The sequence below is a fragment of the Pogona vitticeps genome, chromosome 12, assembly GCF_051106095.1.
Source record: "Pogona vitticeps strain Pit_001003342236 chromosome 12, PviZW2.1, whole genome shotgun sequence".
NCBI lineage: Eukaryota > Metazoa > Chordata > Lepidosauria > Squamata > Agamidae > Pogona > Pogona vitticeps.
The window spans coordinates 5115444-5137349 of NC_135794.1; the positions used below are offsets into that span (position 1 = coordinate 5115444).

At 41.5% G+C, this 21906-nt stretch overlaps 1 protein-coding gene across 2 annotated transcripts; it reads left to right on the top strand.

The window, feature by feature from the left end:
* The first annotated feature begins 172 nt into the window (after positions 1 to 172).
* Positions 173 to 20258, top strand: TSPAN3 (tetraspanin 3). 2 transcript variants are annotated; one of them, XM_072982116.2, is made up of 8 exons: positions 173 to 362; positions 11659 to 11850; positions 13180 to 13254; positions 15180 to 15281; positions 16761 to 16913; positions 17687 to 17770; positions 19306 to 19446; positions 19927 to 20258. In XM_072982116.2, the coding sequence occupies exons 1-7, from the start codon at positions 300 to 302 to the stop codon at positions 19396 to 19398; spliced, it is 762 nt and encodes a 253-aa protein (XP_072838217.1). In that variant the 5' UTR covers positions 173 to 299; the 3' UTR covers positions 19399 to 19446; positions 19927 to 20258. The 2 variants fall into 2 exon arrangements, with proteins under 2 accessions (XP_072838217.1, XP_020664319.1); XM_020808660.3 differs by having other exon boundaries at positions 19306 to 20258.
* Positions 20259 to 21906: the final 1648 nt, after the last annotated feature.

Sequence of the window (21906 nt, forward strand, 5' to 3'; positions counted from 1 at the left end):
TAGGAGCCCTCCTCTCGCTCCTCCCTGTCGCGTGACCCGGGCCGGCGGCCATTTTAAGCCCCGGAACGCTTTTTTTTTCCCCTCCCTCCGTCACCAGCCTTGGGGAAAAAGGGGAGCAGGGGAGGGCGGAGCCACGTGGCGCAGGCGCAATGGGCGGCTGAAGCGACGGGAGCTGGGCGGGGAGAGGGAGCGGGTGAGCGAGCGAAGGGGGCGGCGGGAGCAGCGACGACGACGACGACAACGACGAGGTGACTGAGGCGGCGGAGGCTGAGGCTGTGAGGCCGGCGGAGGCGAGGGCCATGGGGCAGTGCGGCATCACCTCTTCCAAGACGGTCCTCGTCTTCCTCAACCTCATTTTCTGGGTGAGGCCCCCCGCGCCTGAGGCGAACGAACGGCGGTGTCCCCCTCCCCTCAACAACCCGTTTGTTATCTCCTCCTCCCCCCCCCCTCAGGATCTCACCGTCTGTAAGGAAGGGGTCGTGAGGGAAAGGCGGCCGCGGCCTTTTTTTGTTCTCTCCGCCCGAGGGGGTCCCTCCTTTGTCGGCTTCCCCGCCTCCCCCACCCCGGCTTCGTGACCATTTTGGTTGGTGACGCGGTTTCCCTTCCAGCCGTGGGGGTTTCTGCCTTCCCCCCCCCAAGGTTAAAATTATGGGGAGGCAGAAGGAGAGAAGAAAACCACAGAACGAGTGTGTTGCTTATATGACGCCCTCCCTCTCTTCCCCCCCCCACGAGAAAAAGCTCAGGCCGGTTTTGTGCGGGGGTTGGTCCGTTCTCACGTTCTCCGCATACCTGCGGAAGACACGTGTCCTCAAGCCTTTCTGGGTGTGTGTGTGTGGGGGGGGGTGAAAGATGGCATTTATTTACTAGCGAAGGAAGGGGAGTTCTGGCCTGGAGGGTCTTCTCCCTGTTGCCTGTGTGCACCGCTGGTGCGGGGGGGTAATAAAAGGGTGAAATTAGCAATATGATAACGGCTACTAATAATGTGGAGCACATACTGTACAGAAAAACTTTTTCAAAAGGTTCATGCTCTGTTTTCCAAAGAGATGGGAACTACTGTATTAATGGAGAGGACAAAGGGATTTGAAAGGTTTGGGTATGTGGGGGGGGGGACCCGGCCTCTGTTGGGCCTCCTTGGTGGGCAGGATGAGCTGCTTCTCTTGGGGCATCAGAAGGACAGTGTTATTACAGCTGCCTCTCGAGCACACACACACACCACCTCCCCACAGTGTCCTTGCCACTCTCTTTGATGACCCAGATTTGACAAAAAAAAGGGGGGAGGGCAGGAAAGAGCCCGTCTGGAGGAGATATCGGTGGAGGAGGGAGTTTAAAAAGCCTTTTAAAGCAGGCTAGCCAAGGCACGGGGTTGTGTGAAAATTGCAGATCTGCAAAGCCGGTTTTGTTCCATTTAGTAGCCAAATGGAGCTGTCATGGGGGATGATCTAATTCTAGATGATGAGCTCAGATGTAATTTGGGAAACTGAGCAGCACAAATCCTTTTTTTTTCCTTTCTTTAAATTTTCCATCTTCTCTCACTTGTAACCTTGGCTACTGCCTCCATCCCCCCCAAAAAAGAAACTTTAGCTTAACCCTCCTTTAAGAGCAGGACTTCTCTTGAAAGGCAGGTGGTGGATGGATCCCTCCTTCTTAAAGCTGCATGTTTAGACATGCACTGGGTTCATGCTTGAAGCAGGTCAGCCCTCCAACACTTTAGTTCGGTACCCCAAATGTGTGCGTGTATTTGTGGGTAGGGTTCACAGGGATGGACCTATTTTGGTTAAATGGCATCTTATAGGTGGTATTGAAAATATGCCTATGTCCAAACAGGAGGTCAACAAGCAAAACAGTGACAAGAAACAAGGCGGTAGAAGAATAAATTTTCTTCTAGTTGAACAAAGTCTGGCTTTTGTGCTGTGCGCTATCATGCCTCAGATTATACTCAGTCCCTTTTTACTCCTTAAATGTGTTACGTTATTATGACTGTTTCTAAATAGAGGATAAGGAACAATGTATTGTAGACAGTGTTGTTTGGGGTGGAAAATGGACAGAGGCAGTGAAGTCAGCCATAAGGAACTCATTTGAAGTAATCCTGGCTCCCCCTTCCTCTGCCCATTTGGCTTCCCAGTTTATTCCCCATTATTGGAGAAGGGGAAGATAAACCTATTGTGGTTGCTTAGCAACCACCATATCACATTCTGAGGAATATGTGTAGTGAGTTCTGAACTAGAGAAATATGAATAAATAGCTAAAGGATGTGGAATAGGGGCCAGACTGCTCAAATTTCTTGAGGCTGGCTGTGTAGACAACTTATGTGAGTCTGTGTCTCAAATACATATCCTTTTCTTGGAATGTAAGTGTTAAAATTGTGTATATAGGTTATTAGAGCAGTAGTTTAACAAATACCTGTGGAAGGTGGAAAAATAGGCAGCTAACACGGAAACGTGTACATGAGATCAGCAAGCTCTAACTGAAGTAAAAGAAATACAGTGCAAGAACATCATGGCATGTACTGGGTAGCATTTCAAAGTTGATGGGCTGGAGTTCAAATTACTGTAGTGCCAGGTGCATTATCCCAGCTGTTTAAAAATTAGCTTTTGGAAGGGATTAAGAATGTGGTAATATTATCTTATACACAAAAATAACATTGCTATGAATAGTACTGTAAAGAAGATCAGTTGTTGCTCATGTCCATCGCATTCATTATTGTTTGGAAGTTCTCTTATACCTTTTTCTTCTGTTTGTTTTAATTTTGATATAATACAGTGATATTTATTGATATACAATATCTGGTTGTTGTTTTAGAACATGACTGTAAAGTTTTGAACTGTAATAACACCATTTGATATTGTGGAGGGTAGAGGGAGGGATAAAAAGTACTCTTATCCATACTTTCTATCAGAGTTTATTAGATGCCATGCATTATCTGTAGTAAGATACAAAGCATATCTGATTGGCTTATAACATAATCATGTAGCTGGAATTTAATATATTACTCTCAATTAATTTTGCTCTTTAATTAGCACTAGCTAATTAGCATTAGCTAATTAAAGTATTCTGTGTAAGATTTGCGTACGTTGCAAAAGCAGAAGAATAGCTGGAAACTCAGGATACCCATATAGGAACTTTGTGTGACATCCAGTTCTATTTTTAGATCAGAGTAATTTTGGGTGCAGTTGGAATAAAATAGAAGGACTGTTGTTTTTAATGAGAAGGTCTGCTTGAAAAGATGCCTAGGTACAGGTAAAAGTTAAAATAAAATATATGTAGCTGTAGGTCATAAGAGTTTGCAACAATGGATGTGAATAGAAAATTAATTTAAATAGCCTTAAATCAAATTGAAATACTGATTGTGTGTCTTTGAAGCAGTGGGGGAGCCCAAATTGGAAAACAGTAGGATTCAGGAGTACTTATTGTGCTACATTTTGTATTTTTTTTTTCATTTGAAGACCATCAAAGCCCAGTTATCTGTGAATTTCTAAAAGAAGAATAAGAGCCCATCACTTGGGTTGCATCATTTTAAAGATGGTGGAAAACGTACTGATTACTGTTGCTGGGATGTTAAATAGGGGTTGTGCCAAAATATTTACAAAATACCACCCCTTTGAGTTAAGGCTGTTGCATTCAGATACTGTGAATATTTATTTTGGGAGGCAAAAGACTACGGCTAGTGTATACTACTTGGTAACAGAACCTTAATATTGCAAGACTAAGGATTTTTTTAAAAAAACTGTTCTGTATACAGTACTTGCTTAGTGTTGTAGTCCTTCACCTAGGAGCAAACATAACATGTAAAATAACAGTTGAAACCGATTGATGGTTTGATCATTGAGTAAGAAAGTTATGCAGTTCATATCCATTTATAATAAGAAATTTATCACTTGGAAGATTTTAGAACCAAGGGTCATGAATTTAACTGGCAGTAGCTGTAGCCCAGAGGGGGGAAAATGTGTTCCCACAAGTTACAGTACATGGAATTCTCTGTCCCGTGACAAACTGAAGACAAATAATGTAAAATCCAAAACAAAATAGTGTAAGAACTGCAATATATTAAAGGTGTGCATATTATCTCATTTTGTTTACAGCTCTTTTGTAGTTATTTGTTTCTTCTAATGATGGGTTACTGAATATAATGGTCAACAATTAAAAGGATGGTTTAAATCCTTTATTTCTGCACTTGTTAGAAGCTAAGTTGTATGAGTGTAGGAAACAGAATGCTGAATCTGACAGACGTGAGCCTGATCTAGCAGGTCTCCTTTCCATATCCTTCTGAATTGAGATTGATACTGCAAAATGTAAAATATTATCCGCAATACTTTGTCAAATAGTGTGTTTTCATTCCTCCCTGCCCCCTTTGTTCTACCCACTGTGCCTTAATTTACTCTGTGAGGCTCTAGGGCTTCACACAGCATGATGCAAGTTTCATAAGAAACTTGATTTAAGATATCTATGATGTCACTGAATCTTACAGAATCTCTAAACATACTTGAGCCACACATCCCATCCTTCTCTGGGCTGCCTTTTCACCACACAGGGAAATAACTGGCCCTAGATGGTGCCCTCTGGATGTGTTACGACTTCAGGTTGAGGAAGACACTGGCAGAACTAAAAGGATCAAAACATTTAAGTAGTTGCTAGTGTATATGTGGATAGGCTCATCTTCTTTCTGTTTTTTGTTTAGCATTTTAAACATGGCTTTGCATAGATTAGCTGAATAAGATGCGGTTATTAGGTACCTGAAGCTTTGAATTATTACTGAAGTAGAAACTTGAGATCTGCGGCTAATGTTCCCTTTCAAACCAGTGTAATTTGAATGTTGTTTGAGAGAGATGAAACTCTTGAGGTGCAACGGTGAACTGCAGTTGCTCGAAATGAAGCAATAAATATATTAATCTAGGGAACTCTTAAGAGTTTGTTCCTGCTGCAGCCTTGAGTTACATAATTTCATCTTTGAACTTTCTGCAACCCAGCGTAAGCTTTGTTGTTCTTTTACAGTTCAAGGAATATAGTAGCCCAGAAGAGTCAGTTCACAGAACCAGGTGACTTGGTGAAAACAATAGATTGGGGTCATTGTTAGGGCCTTCTCTTAAGAAGAGACACCTTTCTTGTTCTCTCTTCCCCTTCACGTATTGGGTTGTAGTTTCTCGGCCCATAGGTCTGTTGTCTAGGGTTAGAGGCATTGTGTTTCTGAATGGCATTCACTGCCTAAGCAAAGATAGGGGAACAAAAAAAAAATAGCCCCCTCATCTCCTGGCTTATAGGCTTTGCAGAGATGTCTAGTTGGGAAACCAGGATTTTGGACTATACAGGACTTTAGGGAGGGCTTCTGACAATTGCCATCAAGTCAGTTCTGACTTTTGACAACCCTTTTCAGAGTTTTCCAAGTAGTGAATACTCAGAAGTGGTCTCCCATTCCCTTCTTCTGGGGGCACCCTGGGATGGTGCAGCTTGCCCAAGGCCATACAGGCTGTCTCTTTTCCCTAGAGGCACAGTGGGGAATCAGACTCTCAACCTCTGTCTCAACAGTCAGATAACTAAACCACTGAGCTGTTCAGCCAGCTTCCCCCCCCCCTCCAAGCATACAAGAATAAGAAGATATTTGTTGATTTAAATCAAGGGCGGGGGAAACGAGGTGATACACTCTTGCTGAAGCCTAGAATTTATTGACCTTATTCCTTTTGCATTTTATGCAAGTCTCTTCCTCTTGGGTTTGGAGCATAATTATTTCTCTTCCCATGTTAGCTGACTTCCATTTTATACAGTCTTGCAGAAGTGAGACGGAGACTGTTTACCTGACAAATATGACCTGTAAAGCTGAGAATTCTGGGTTACTTTCAGAGGCCTTCAAAGACCTAATATTACCACTCTGCTCCTCCTCGTTGTTTGTTTAGTCGTTAAGTCATGTCCGACTCTTCGACTCTTCATGACGCCATGGACCAGAGCACGCCAGGCCCTCCTGTCTTCCACTGCCTCCCGGAGTTTGGTGAAACTGTTCCCCCTACATTTCTACAAATGTTTGTCTTTGGTGTGGCCTTGTATTTTAAGGAGTGAGCAAAACAGCAACTTGAAGCAACCATTATTCCATTCATTTCAGCCGTGTGGTCTGCCTCTCATTTACTGGAATTTCTCTGGCTTGTACATTTAAACATGATTGTATATTTAAGAGGGTGGGCAGCTCCAGCTCCTGAAGTATCATTTTGCTATTTTGAAAAGTCAATTATAGCCAAATTGCTCATCATACCTAGTGGTTGGAAAAAATGGAATCCTCACTGGATTATGGAAAAGTTTCCCATAACACTAGAATTTCTCCATGTATCTCATCACTGTATTTCTAACAGTAAATAGAAGAATTAGCCTTGAGACTCATTCACAGAAATAGATGTGGTGAGGAGTGCAAACAACTTTTTCTACAGAGCGAAGCAGAGCCTGAAAATCAATACCTTTGTCCCCTCTGACCCATGTGGAATCAAAAGCAGTATTTTACCTTCCTGACAGTCAGATTTAATGAGGCATGGGCATCACCGCTTGTCTAATTTCTGGATTTCCTGCTCGAACCCAAACTTTCATGTCATCTTTGCTTGTTATAGACTTCTGAAGTACTTAAGTGTTTATTTTTGACTTCCTAGTAACCCTGTAAAGCTACTGCCCAACCTGCAACTTTGTTTCTGTGAGTGGAAGCCAACTGGCTACTTTTTGTTTTTGCTGTTAGAAACACTTTACATGTTGTTATCCTTGATTTATTAAGAGTGATAATCAAGATGGGTAAGTAGACATGTACAGTATTCCTGTGCCGTAATTACTGTGGGGTTGCTTTGTTTTTGTGGCTTCAGGATCATTCAGGGCAGTCTGAATGCTAGTGTCGGACCCTTTGCCGATTGCATTGTTAGTCTTTGATTGCAAGTCACCAAAGAAATGGTGGTAGTTCAGAGGCAGAGTTCTTCTCTGTTAGATTGGAAATAACGCATTCACACTGCACAGCTTGTAGCGTTTTAATGAGTCTTAGACTGTCAGACCTTTACAAACTTAAAATATGCCATTTGGTTTCTTTGGAGATATTCTGAAATGCTTTAATGCCAGGCTTGTGACTCCCAAATGTGATTGACAAGTTGGCTTCTAACATCAGCTATACTTTGAAACAGGTATTGGCTTTTTCCTCTTTGAAAAAAAAACCACTCAAGATTAGCATAATTGGGAGCTTCATACGCAGATTTCTTTCCATTCCAGCAGTCTCCATCGTTCCTGTTTTATTAACAGAATTAGATTTCTTTAGGTCTAGTGCGGGAGAGCAGTGAACCATTCTCTAACACTGGTAATGTTAGTACTGATTTTATTGCGTTGGAGAAACACATTCCCATAGAAACTGAAGAATCTCATTAACCCAAGGGAAAATACATACTTTAGTAGTTTTATGGCTGTGGTATTCTTTAATTAACTTTGGTAGCCACATGAAATCAGCAGAATCCAAAATACTTGCATGCAGAGGACAAACGTGGCCTTGACCATTGAGATATTGTGACATACCAGCTACTTCACAATTTCTCTGTAAGTTTTTGCATCAAATATTGTGTTTATCTTTGCTTATAAATGTCTGATAGTAAAGCTAGGGCTGTTCAGTTCTATAGGTCCACACACATACATTTATACAGTATGGGATCTACAAAAATACATGTCTGCAAAGAGTCTTATAATAGGTTTTGTGACAGCTCAGTATAAGCTTTCATAGACAGAGTGTGCATTATCAGAGCTGTGGGGCATGGTATTCAAGCTGAAGGGTTATAGAAATACTGGTTTTGGTTGTGGAAGCAATATTTTCAGATTGAGAAACTGTTTAAATGCAAGTGTAAACATCCCACCAGAGATGCAAGGAAAGTGATGGCTGCAGATAACTGGTGATCATTTTTTGTGGATTCATATAGGAGCTGTAGGATACTATAAGAAATGTCCTGCTGTTACCTATTCTAGAACCGTCCTGCAGAACAGCCATTCTCCACTTTTTTTTTTTGCCATGGTCATAAAAACAATAGGAAAGAAATATAGGCTGAATCAAGATTATATAAGTCAGATAATGAACATTAAAAGGTGGTGTATGTGTGAAGAATTATTTCCAGTCTGTGGCCTTGTTCAAATGTGCCAGGTACTTAAAGGACCATATGGCTCTTGGTTGAGAATAGCTACTGTAGAAGATTGATCATCAGTGCCAGTTATCCCTGCTAAAAAATTTTCCCCGTTTCATTGTGTTCATTGTGTAGTCTAGGGGTAAGGTATAGTTCAACATATTATGCATTCTGTAAGCAATTTTAAAACTAATGTTTTATGGCCAGACCCCTGTAGCTTATATTGATTTGTGCAACTCAATCAGGGTAAATATCAGCTGCAAATTGCTACAGATTAAAAAGTTGGTAATCTCATGACTCTATGTAACAGAAAATATCCCTTATTTGATAAGACATGATTATTTAGGAACCTGTTTTTTTTAATTGACTAGTCATGACCTGCTTTTGCTTAATATTGTTAAGACATAGAGGGAAAGAGAGACTATCCAAAATTTTTACTTGGGTGACTCCTTGTTTCTGCCTGACAAAGCAAATTTTTTGATATGGGAGATGACATCATTAACTAGCCTTTCTTCATCTACCATTGTTAGGCAACAGTTAGTAATTACTAAATTTCCCCATCCTGTGTTGGAGAGCTCTCAACAAAAAAGTGCTCTTATAAAATAACATTGCATTGGTATTTCCCTTCATGTTTCATACCCTTTAAAGTAAGAGTAGGGAGTCTGTGAGTATCCAGATGGCTGTTGAACTCCGGCTCCTCTTCTTGATTGTGGGCCATGCCCACTGGGGTTGATAGGGCTTGGATTCCAAAAGAATCTGGGGAACCATTTCTCTGCACTAAAGACTGACTTCTTTGCTTGCTTTCTACCTTAAAGACACTCAAGTTTCATGCTGCATTTTACAGTTTAATTCTAAGAGCCTTTCTCTTAGAATTGTATCAGATGTTTTGGTAGGGTATTCAGCATTCTGACACTACTGGCAGAACACAGGTATATTCTGTGTATAGACCAAGTTGGTAGAAACTGTCTTAGCTGTATGCTCTATCCCTGTTGGCATGATCGCACATGGATCTTCAAATGAAGCTGTATATTTAGGATGGGTGGAAAGAAAGCATATACAGTGGTGCCTCGAATAGCGAGCGCTTCTATTAACGAAGAAACCAAATAGCGATGAGGTTTTTGGGGCATTTTTTCGCTTTGAATAGCGATGTTTCCTATGGGCGATTATCGAATAGCGATCGTCGGGACCGCGCTTCGAATAGCAAGTACATTTTAGGTCCCCGGTTTTCGATTAGCGATGTTTTAAACAGCCGCACGATTGCTATTTTTTAAATGGTTTAAAGTTAAAAGTTTCCTGTTTGAAATGTTTGAAATCGTAAAGTGCACTTAATAAAACCTTTGTTAACCCAATTTGACTTTGTTCTGACTCTTTTTAAATTTGTTGTTGATTTTCCCCCCCATTGGGATGCATTGAATAGGTTTAAATGCATTTCAGTTGGGGAACCGCGTTTTGAATAGCGATGTTTCCTATGGAGATTTTTGAATAGCGACGGCAATTCGTTCCTATTGGAACAGATTAGCCGGCTTTCAATGCATTTCAGTGGGAAACCGCATTTTGAATAGCGAGGAAATCCAATAGCGATGTTTTCTGCGGAACAGATTAACATCGCTCTTCGAGGCACCACTGTAAATTCTTCATGGGAATTCACCTGTAGCAAACTGGACACGTGCTGGCTGAGATGTTGACATATTCTACATTGAATATCACTTGGTATTCCTGAGCATGGACAGTATTAGCAAATACAGTAGTTGTATTACTTCGTGTTTACATAATGAAGGTTAGTATCCTATAGAGCTGTGCAGATTTTTGCTTTTGGACTACAGTTCCCAACATTTCCCAGGCAGTTCTGTACATCACTGCTTTATCTTGTAGTAGGTCAGAGTGCTTGCACCACATAAATATAAGCCTTGTAAGATTATTTGAGGATTGACTTTTCATTTTGGTTTATCATTACTCACAAAGATGTCCATGTCAGTCTTCATAAGATTAATTTACAGTTTGAAAACCCAAGACAGAATTGCTGATGTCACTCAGGCTACTTTTGATGGAACTATGTAAATGTGGGAGGTCTCCTGGTGCTTCTGATTATTTTCTGGTGCAGATCTGCAGCGTTTGCAGCATCGGTGCAGAGAATTTGATACTTGAAAGCATATAGCATTTGTAACACTACCGAGTACGATGAAGTTATTGCATATGTAAACGTCCATATAGTTTGTAGGAGAGTCAGAGTGGTGGTGGGCATTATCTTTGAGGATCAAGTAAAGGGAAAGCACAACTAGGGGGCCTCTCCTTCTTGGTGTGGGTCCAGGAGCCTTAAATAGGGATGTGAATTTTGAACTGAACCATGGGAATTTTGAAAAGAAATTGGTCTCCATATTTATTTTCTTCTCATTTGTAGCAATTCTGCACAGCAACATTTTTAAACAGTAACGGGTCAGTTTTCCAACGTTCCCTCTAATTTTCCATCAGCAATGGATTCCAGCCATGACTGGAACCAAAATGGGCAGCAACACTGGCTGCATGGCACCAGTGCAATGCTGCATGGCCTCACGCCCGTGCAGCTTAAAGGGAATGTTGGTCACTTCTGGATGAGCCAGTTCTCTACACTGCAGAACACATCCAGCTCTAGAACCCCTTCTCTCTCATGACCAAGCTTTGTCAAAGTCGTGTTCAACCTGTGTGAAAGAATGACTTCTCAGATGAGACTCTGAGGGTAGCTCACTGGATGTTCTATCAATATTTGAAGAGAGGTCAAACAAGGCCATATAAAAATAAAGTCACCAGAAATTGTATATGTCTGAAAAATGCAATAATCAATTTTTAGGATGAGTTTGTTGGTTAGTAATGGCCACATGTAACAGAGTTCTCGCTTACTAAATGGAAGCAATTTCCATTCACCATGAATGTGTGTGCATGTGTCTGGTCTCTGGATGTCTGTGAATTTCATTGTATGCGCATACAGTACTGTGTGTATACTTACAATGACAATAAATAAATAAATAAAATAACGTGTGTTGAGAACGAGAGAATCAGTAACATTCTCATGCTGATGTTTGTTATGGCTTATTTTATTTATTTATTTATTGGATTTTTACCCCGCCCCTCTAGACAATGTCTACTCGGGGCAGCTTACAAATAAAACACGGCAATATATACAAATGTAAAATCATAAAAATTTACAGTTATTTACAATTATAATTACAATTTGAGTAATTGATTACCAACCAAAATCTTGGCAAAGATGGCATACCATAAGGAGAAAGAAAAAGAAAGAACTAGGGATAGAAGCTTACAGTTACCTGTATGCTTGATGGGTAAGTTGCAGTGTTTTAAGTGACTGTGGTTGCAGCGTGGGCTTATGTAACATGTGAATGCTGTACTACTTAGTATAGTTAACCTATCTCTAGAAAAATGCCTGCAGGCTTTCCCACCTTTCCCCAAATCCTGAATTGGATACTGGTTTAAAACCAACATGATGTATAGATGTGTGCAAATGTGCAAAAGAAACAGAACTCTTTTCTGACTCTTTTTTTTGTCCTTATCCTTACAGGCGGCGGCAGGCATCTTGTGCTATGTGGGCGCCTACGTTTTCATCACATATGATGACTACGATCACTTCTTTGAAGATGTTTATACGCTCATCCCTGCAGTGGTTATCATAGCAGTGGGCGCACTTCTCTTCATCATTGGTCTGATTGGCTGCTGCGCCACAATCCGGGAAAGCCGCTGTGGTCTTGCTACGGTGAGTCTGATGTCAGGGAAAAGGTAGCATTTGATCTAGTGATGAACATTTCCTCAGACTGACAGCAATTTATCGTCCCAAGTAGTCTCCCTAAAATAATTGCAGTTAGGGATGCAAATGCAGTTTGGGATGCAGTGATAAATCAGTCTCTTTAGTTTATTGCCTCTTGCTTAAACCACCATTGCGCTCTATGTGATGCTGAACTATTTTGTTAGAATTATCTAATGGCCCATAATAGCTCACGGGTAAAGCACATGTTTTGCATGCAAGGTTGTCTTCTGATGTCTCCAGTTAAAAAGATTCAGAACAGCAGATGATGTGAGAGATCCTTGCGTGCAACCCTGGAGAGCCATCTCTAATTAGTGGATGGTATTGAGCTACTTTGGCAAAATATAGGACTGTGATGTTCCTGCCCAGATTTGATTTCTGGTGGGTGAAGAAGCGCAGAATTTGCTTGGCAAGATTATGCTGTTGGATTTTTTGTTCTTTGTGGGTTACATCAGTTAAAAGTTCAATATCTGTGTGCGTTTTTGTGATGGGCAGCTGCCTCGTTAACTTGGCAGCTTGTAAAATCTTTCTTCATGCATCTCATAATTTCTTCATTCTCTCAACTGCTACAACATGATGAATAGGAGTGTTTCTTTTTCATGTACCAGAAGTAGGTAGGGTACAAATATGGATGATTAAGATTAATTGAATTTAAAATCATGGTATGTGCATGTTTATCTCTCAGTATGAGGCATTGGTATGGTACTGTATAGGAAATGGCGTCCAAACAAGCTGTGTCAGCTGACTTGAAGTGACCTTTTTGAAACTTCAGGCTGAAAGGTGATAAAACATGGGCAAGTTTACATTCCTCTACAGTGAAACATTTACATGAATCCCAGGGGTGCTTGTGTTGTGCATTTAATAATAAAATTCCATTAAGTGCAGCCAGTGATTTTTATTTAAAATGATAAATCATTTTTCAAGTATAGTACCTGTTTCAATGGGGACAAATTAAAATTAAATATGGATATTAGAATCCTTTTGGTGAAGAACAGTGTCCTGTTTGAATGTGAGATATTGTGTTACAGTTAGATTAATGTAATGTGAGTATGTCAGGTGATTGCTACTTAGTGCGTCTCTGAATCTTGATTAGTTATTTTGATCTCTTTGAGAGCTACATTAGCTTTATCAAATTACCCATAGAATGGAGAGTCTGGAACAATGGGCACATTCACTGTTAACAGAGGATTTTAATCAGGTTATCTTGGGGAACCCAACCAAGAGAAAAGAAAAAGAAAAACTGTGTTTCTCATGTCCATATTTTCCCCCCCTGTTTTACAGTTCGTGATCATCCTCCTGTTAGTTTTTATCACTGAAGTTGTGGTAGTAGTCCTGGGTTATATCTACAGAGCAAAGGTAATTTTTTTTCCTGAACTGCTGAAATGGGCTTCTGAATAATGTTATTCATTTTATTTGGGATTCTATGCCATTATATTTTCGACAGACAAAATAACAGGAGGCTGTGGCTTAGAATGATAGATGTTATTATCTTAGAGTTGCATGATTGCTAGGAGTAGTAATTAAAATCTTCAAAGAGATGAAAAACAAAAGAAAAATAACTTTAACAAGTCCAGCAGTAGGTTATGGATTACGGATATAGACTGTTACGCGCTGCTTCATAAAACATTTGATTGTGGCTTTTCAAATAATGTTTTTGTTGTTAGAGCCTTAAGGAACTTTGTAGTTTCAAAGTGCCAGATGAATTTATAGAGGCTTTATATGGATTCTCTGTTAATATTGTGGATCATCTTCAACACTCGGGGGGGGGAGGGGAGTGCCACAAATTCTTCTTAATCCCTTTCATTTCTTCTGAAGTTTGGAATAGTTGGAAGTCAAAGCTGATGGCACTGATGATTTTTAAAATCAAACCTTTCAATCCCAATTAATGCATTGCTTTCAGCTGATCTCTTGTACTTCCAAAATATACTTTTCTTGATATAAAAAAATACTGGTTTCATGTCAGAAGAAAAGTTAAAAATACGGAAAGGTTGGAAACGTGTTGATTTTTGCCTGTACAGTTTTTTTTTTGGTTTGCCTCCTCCTCCTCAATCCTGGTGTCTTCAGTCTTCCACTTTTGCAGATAGGGCATATGGTTTTGCCCTAGACATCCGTGAGCTCTCTCCTTCTTCGAATTATACCTTAGTTTTGTACAGTGATAGTTCTACCATTGGAGTCCACCTGGGATGTGCTGGGACCAAGTGGTGCATCCTCATGAATCAACTGAGGACCAGTGGTTGGTCCATCTCCCCTCCCCTCCCCTCCCCCTTGTCAACCAAATCCCTTTTCACTTGTTTCCAGTTCATTTTGTGCATTTGTGTTTAAACAGGCTTTGATGACCAGTGTGTGGCGTGGTCATCCCCTGGTGAGCAAGATGAGCTTGTTCACACTTGCACACAGTTGCTTAGCAGATTCACCTCCTAAGGTGAAGAGAGTTTCTGTTAATCGCAGATTTGGTGATTTGTATCCCTGGAGAGACATGCAGTTGCACATATACCCAATATATTAGGTCAAACAAGGGGGAAACTGTAGTCCCTGGATGTAAAAAATATAATGCTCTTTATTCCAATATAAAATGCCAGAACATTATAATTTCTGCATCTTGGGACTATGATTTGATTTAATTTTAATTTAATTCCCTTTTCTTTCTTTCATTGACTGTTTCAGTCAATGTATTAGTTCCTTTCATTATTTACGTACACCCAATGCCTGCTTCTCTTCTCACGAAGTAATATGTGAAGAATCTCATCTCAATTACCACTTCTTCGTATATCCCAAAGGCCAGAAGAGAAATTACAAGGAATCTTCTCTCAGAGAGCAGCAGTTATTCTCTCGGCTCATTTGTATAGTAGAGACATGTACATTTAGCCTGTGATGGTGCTTTGGCATGTCAGATACTATTTCTTACTCTAAAGCAAGCACAAATTTCAACTGTAAAGAAGCTGATTATTTTAAAAAACAAATGCAAGATCAAAATATGAGCAATGGGGGACTTGATGTTTCCAAAACACACTTGGAGGGGGAAAAAAAATCCTTACACTGAGAAGAGAGCTGGGCCAGCAGCACGAGAACTTCCCTCATTTTAGAAGGTACAGAAACACCTGGCAAAGGGTTATTATAAGATGCAAATACTCCTCTTAGCAAGTGTCCAGACAGCTGGCTGTATTCATGAGCTACTTCTGTATACTCCAGTCAATTGTCCCCTAAGGGAAACGGTGGCTTTGGAGGACTTTCATCCTGATGTCAAGAACAGAAACCACATAAACCTTTGTTTGTTTTAATAGGTGGAGTTCGAAGTTGACCACAGTATTAAGAAAGTGTATGACACATACAATGGAACTAACCCGGATGCTGCCAGCCGTGCGATTGATTATGTTCAGAGGCAGGTGAGAGCCAATGTAAACGCTGTCAGGGCAGATGCCATTCTGCTGAGGAAGAGAGGAAGTAGAAAGCCGCCAGCATCCTGGGAACGAGTAGGGAAAGCTATTTTCCCAGTAAACTTCAAAGTAAGATGCGGTAGCTCATTGGGGGAGTGAAGGCCTTGCAGGCAGGAGATCCAACATCTCTCCAGCTGAAGAAGATACTCCACTTCCAACCCTTTGAAGAGCTGCTGCCGATTATAGTATCCAGTAACAATGAAAGATAGCTGGCTATATGGAAATGCCTTTAGAATTGCAGTTTCCTAGAATCAGTGTTCCTACATCCCTTTCCTTTCTCCTTAGCCTAAGAACCATGGAAATCAAATTGCATTAAAGGTGAAAGTAGCCACAAGACTTTCCTTGGACTATTGCTAGGCAAGGTGATAGAATAAGCAGCTTCCAGATACAGATATCCTGGGTTAGAAAGAAAGCACCAAAAATACGCTTTCCGCCATTAGTAGAAGGTTGGGCATGTGATAGGGACTAGGAGTGATCTTAACTTCCTGTGTAGTAAATTGTAAATAATAATTATCTATATTGTTGGCAGTGTAACACTTAAGCCAGAACTGATGGCATTTAGTATTTGTAAGGTTCCTATAAACCCTTTATCCCCTGACTTGGGTATAAATGTGAACTAAGGCCCAATATAGCACTGAAACAAAAGTTAATTTTCAGAACACTCTATGACAAAGTTTAGTCATGGCTCTGCTTAATGGCAGAACAGTTGTTTCAAAATAGGTGTTCAGATTTATGGTATGAACATGAACATCACCTAGGATTTCAGCCAGTAAGATGCCTACTGAAAAACTAATTCTTATATCTAGGACTTCACGATTTTTTTTTTGGACTGCAACTCCAAGAATTGTCCAGAAGTACAGAACAGAAACCCAAGTCTACAGACCATCTGTATTCACCTCCGTCTGTACCATCTTCAGCCTGTTTCAGCTTTTAAACGCAAGAAAATGCTAGGGTAGCTCCCTCTCCCACCTGATTGGTTGTGGCTTTGCCATGATAAAGTTAGCTAAAGTGACTTTAGGAAGCTGTTCTATTTACTCATCCATCACAGAGAGGGGAGACGTAAGTCATGCTTAAGTCTTGAGCAAGTACTGTGTAGAATAATGGTCAACAATAGAAGTTTCAAAAGGATATAGCGTTACAGAATACGGCTGTTAATTGTGTCTTCCAGCACTTGTTGTTGAACCTAGGAAGGGGGCTCAGAAATACAGATGAGACTTAGAGATGAGAAGAGAGTATTTGCTTCTGTGAATTAAATCCCACTTGCAGGAAGAGGTGACAGACAGAAGATATGCCACTTAAGGGTAACAGCGGTGGTGGGCCTTCCACATATACGTAGCAGTGCCTAAAATCTAGGAAAAGGAACCCTTTGGCTTTTTACCTGTCTAAAGATAACTCAATGTGTTCTTCATCCTTCCTCTTCTTCCGTAGTTGCACTGCTGTGGCATCCACAACTACAGCGACTGGGAGACAACAAACTGGTTCAGAGAAACAAAAAACCACAGCGTGCCCCTCAGCTGCTGTAAAGCCACCATCAGCAATTGTACTGGAAGTTTGACTCGTCCCGGCGACCTTTATGCTGAGGTTACTATCTTATACTTATTTTGCAAAGTCTGGATTAAAGAAACAGCCCTGCGAAGCAGGCTGGGCTGAGAGATTCTAACATTTGCTGGGTAATCCAGCTATGTGCATGGAAGTTCAAACCCAAAAAGTTCACTAACCTAAGTCCAGCACTCTTTCTGCTTTAGTATGCTGGATTCCGTACAAAGAAAGGGGTTAGCAAACACCTTAACCAAGTGTCTAAATAGAAGCGGAATGCCGAATGGATGGGTTTTGGCTTCTTTCCTCTGTTCCCCCTCCCCTTCCTCTTGGCCACCACTGAAAAAGGATATTTTGAACTCTCTTGACCCTGGAAAATTGACACATGACAATAAATGTTTTCCTCATAAAGCTTTCGCCATGAGGAAATGTGTTAGTCTTCCAGGTACTCCAAACAGAAAACTTTAAAAAAAAAAGTAAACATCCACATCCTTTTTTCTAATTTGGTGTAGCGTCCCTCCAGTGTCCAAATAAGGCTGAAGACCTAGGTTCTCCTCTGGATGTCAGCCCTCTTATTTGACTGTGTGTGTTTGTGTGTGAAAGAGGCACAGATTCTGAACATTTAGCTACTCTAAAAGCTGTGGATTTCCCTCTCCAGAGGAGAAACACTGTAATATCATTGGTGCACTGTTCTAGCATATGGGTGAGTGCGTAGAACAGCCAAGCCTTCCCTTCTTCCAACAAGAGTCTGCCAGTCTTTGCTACTGAGGTGCAGGTTGGCAGTCTGTAATATCCAATCTAATTCTTTTGTTTTCTAGGGATGCGAAGCTTTGGTTGTAAAGAAACTACAAGAGATCATGATGTATGTTATCTGGGCAGCCCTAGCATTTGCTGCCATTCAGGTGAGAGTTGGAATTCAGGTCTTTCTCCGCCCCCCATCCCACCCCCCACTACTGTGAAATGAGAGAGTCCCTTACGATTGAAATGGAAACTCTTCCAAACTTCTCTGTCCTGTCTTGGCCCTGATGTGTTTTTAGTCCTGAATTCTGACTGCAGCTGTTCCATTTGTTAAATGTCGTCCTTGGCACATACAACACTCAGGTGTTTCCAGAGTGACCCACATGATGTTCCCTCAGAGGCTGTGCAAACAGTTGATGGAACACAGCAAAATGTCACAGCAGGATGTCAGGCAGTCCTGAAATACTGACCTGGCCAGTCTGAAGTGCCGTGCCCTACAGCAGAGCACCCTTCTTCCAACACCTTACAGCTGTTATGGGGAAACTCACTCTTCCACCACACACAAAGGATCTTCCTTCCCATGGCAGTGAAGGGCACAGCTAGGGTTGGACGGATAGAGAAGAGATGTGTGAAGACAGTGTGGGTCAGGGAGACTGGCCTTAGGTGCAGGGACCTGTGCTAGAAGCTGGTTTGTGAGCCCTGAGTTGCTTCAGTGTTGTGGGGAGAGGTCCTTTTCTTAAAGCTGCAGGTGCTATTTCTCCACCTAAGGTTTGTGGCGTGTGCTGCACTGAAGCAGAGACATCCACTGTTTGTGTGGGGCTTGACTCCTCTTTCCTAGTGCAAGTTCTGTGCTTGGATGCTCTGTGTTGTTTTGTTGTTGCATGTTTGTAGTGTGTAATAAAGCTGGCTGGCTACTTCGTTAGCCAGGCTCCACCCTACAGACTCATTTGCCCAGAAACCCAGGTGTCCTTGTATTTGTTGCGCATAGCTTGTCCTGAGCAAACTGGGCTCTGGTTATTTGCCAAAGCTTTGCTTTGGACCCAGATTTTGCTCCTTGACAGCTCACACTCCCTTGATAATGAAGACTGCACAAGCATCTCTGCCTAGAAGGGCTTGATCCCCAAAGCAAAGAGAAATTGGAAAAATGAGTACAGTTCACCTCAAAATAAATATTTTGGCTTGATTATTGCTTCCTCCCCCAAGAATCAGAGTGAATCAGTTTTATTTTGATAAGAATCCCTGAAATGTTGTTTGCTTCATTATTAACCTGTCCGGTATTTTAAGTTTTGAATCAGGTGTTCTTCTTGGATGCCATGTGACTGTAAACAATGTGATGTAAGGTCTGCGTGCATTATGTTCTGTGTTAATCTCAACTGCACGTTTTTGAGCTGTGGCAGCAAAGTGTGAAACTCTGATCAGTATAGGCTCCCAGGTGTGCCATTTAGATTGTGGCAGCTCAGATAAACCTCTTACGTGGGTGTTGTTTCTGAAATGTGGTTGTCCTAAGAACAAACCCTTTTTTGTGATAAAGGGACTGGCAAGGAGCAGACCTATCAGTGACTGGAAACAAGGTTTATCTGTGGTGTAGAACATAACTTGAAGGACTCCGACAGTCCCTTCCAGCGTGAACTCAGTGTGTGTGACTGATACCTGCTATAAATAATGCTTGCTTGTACTTAGTTATCTTTCTTTCCCACAGCTGCTGGGTATGCTTTGTGCCTGCATTGTGCTCTGTAGGAGGAGTCGGGATCCTGCCTACGAGCTGCTCATCACTGGAGGAACCTACGCGTAGAAGAAGCTGCAAACCTAAGCTTGAGCTCCTATTTTCTCTGCACGGAAGGTGACTTGGCTGGGTCAATGGCAGCCATTGTCTGGGTAGCTTTCACCTACAAAAAAAACACACCTTACAAAAACCTGGAACAGTTAATGCATACACTGGTGACAGGCAGTGTCTTTGCTTGTAATCCCCCATATTACTGTGAAACAAACACACACACACAAATATTTTAACTAGATTTCCACATATCTGTACGTTTTAGTAACCGAATAAATAGTATTTTTGGAAGCATATTCCTCCCTTCACAAAAAGGCAGTCTGCCACAAATATTGGAGGAGTAACTGAAGTCAGTAAATTTCAAATGTGTCAGTTTGATTCTTGCATGTGGAATTTTGCAGATCTTCACCTCATACAGGCCTGTTGTATGAATGAAGTCAGCAACCTCTGCAAGACTGTTTTTTACCCCTTAGTTTTGGGGGCAGGGTGGGTGGGGATTGTGACTTGCCTCTCACCAGTGCTTATCTTTTTTTTTTTTACAAAAAGGAAAACAAAAAGGCATTAAGTCAACTCCAGAACACTACAGAATTACTACTAACCAAAATTTTAGAATCACGTGAGTGCATCTTTTGACCTTCTTAAATTCAAATGAACAAATCTTCCAGACTTTTAGTGTGTTGAAAGTACAGGCTGGCTTTTCAGGAGTATAATGTATGCACTACTGTTCTATAATGAATATTTTCTTTTCTTTTTTTTTCTAAGATGATGCTGTTTATGTGTTGAGTGAATTGTTATCATAGAGTAGCAAAATAGTATGTGTCAGTGAGGTGTAAATAGGAAACCTAATAAAATAAATCTTCTGTACATCTCCCTCCAAACTATACCATGCTTAGGTTTTTTTAAAATAATGTGTTGTTCTTTGATGTACAAATCTTATATAAAGTACATAACAGTGGAGCCAATTACCTTGGGAGACGGTGAGCGCTCCAGCGCTGGAGGCCTTCAAGAGAAGATTGGAAAGCCCTCTGTCAGCTCTGCTTTGTTTTGGATTCCTGCCTTGACCAGGGGGTTGGACTCGGTGCCCTCATAGGCCCCTTCCAGCTCCATGATTCTATGATTCTCGGGGTTAGTAATGGAATAAATGAGTCCATCATTACACATCTTGCCATTGGCTAGCAGAGTGTTTTTGAGGTTATGATGCAATAACTTACCTCTTTGATGTGAGGTCTATTTATCCTTCCCCTAAATAGCAATGTTGAACTCCAAAGGTATGGTAGCATTGCCTCAGAGGACAGAACTGAGTGTGGTATGTAGTGCTTTTCTGCAGGAGTGGAGGACACCCTCTTGCTCCTGCAAGCTGGACTCTGCTGGTTAAGCTTTCAAGTTCTCCTCTACGTGTGCAAGCAACCTCTCTCCAGTTCCGTAGCTGCTTGGTGTCAAAGAACAACATCGTATAACATTGCCAAACCTGTTCTGCCCCTCTCATCCTTTGGCTTGCCTTTCCTCTCCTATTCTGAGGCTGATCATCATCCTGAGGGGCACAAGAAAACCCACTGCAGCACAGCATGGGGCATAATTAACATCCTTAGCCTCCTGTTCGAAGGCCGATAGTCATGCCCTGAATTGTCCTCTTGAAGACTGGACTTTAAAAAAGAGGAAGGCAGAAAAAGGATTTACTGTTCAGTGGTCTTTGCCTTCGCCATTAGATCTGGCAGTTTTGGAAAGAGTTGCTTCCTGTTTCCCACACACTAGGGAGACCTACAGAAATAGGGTTCAGAAACTGCTTGATATGGAAATGATGGGAAAAAGTCTCAAATACACCAGCTGGACTAAGTATCCATAGCTGTCTCTTAACTGAAGCTAATTGGAGGCAGTTTCCAGCAGCCAAGAGGTAGAAGGTCTCTGAAGGTGATGATAACAAGATGGACCGAAGCCTGCATCTCATCCTGCTGAGAGGCCCCTGCTCTGGCAGCACCCAGATGGATATCTCTGCCCGTGTTCAGGAGCAGAAACCACTAACTAGTATTTATTGGGCTGCTACATGGAAGTATTTCTTCTCGTTTGGGCAGTGCAATCTGAATAAGCCTTCCAAAACTAAAGTCGCCTTCAGAAATCAGATGCTCAGCCGTAATGCATTTAGCAGCAACAAGGTACTGCTGTTTTGTGTCCCATGCAAGAATATCTCCATTGCGGCCACGAGAATGGGTTGGGACAATATAATAAGTTTCTCTTTTAGGAAACATTTTCACTACTGGAGAATCAAGTGAAATCCCCCCAATCTTCTCTCCAAAGTTCCTTTTCTTTGTGATGTTCGGTTTTCTCACCATTGCACACAGTCAGTCATGCGGATTCAGGACTTTTGTGTTTTTACATTCTGGTAATTTCTTACTGCGGTACCTTCTGAAGCTGAAGGATGGGTCCTACCTACAGGTGGGCATTCAGAACACAGACCAGGTATGACCCATCCAGGATCATCCTCTACCCATAATAGAACAGTTACACCCCAGCATTCCGCTACATTTCTTT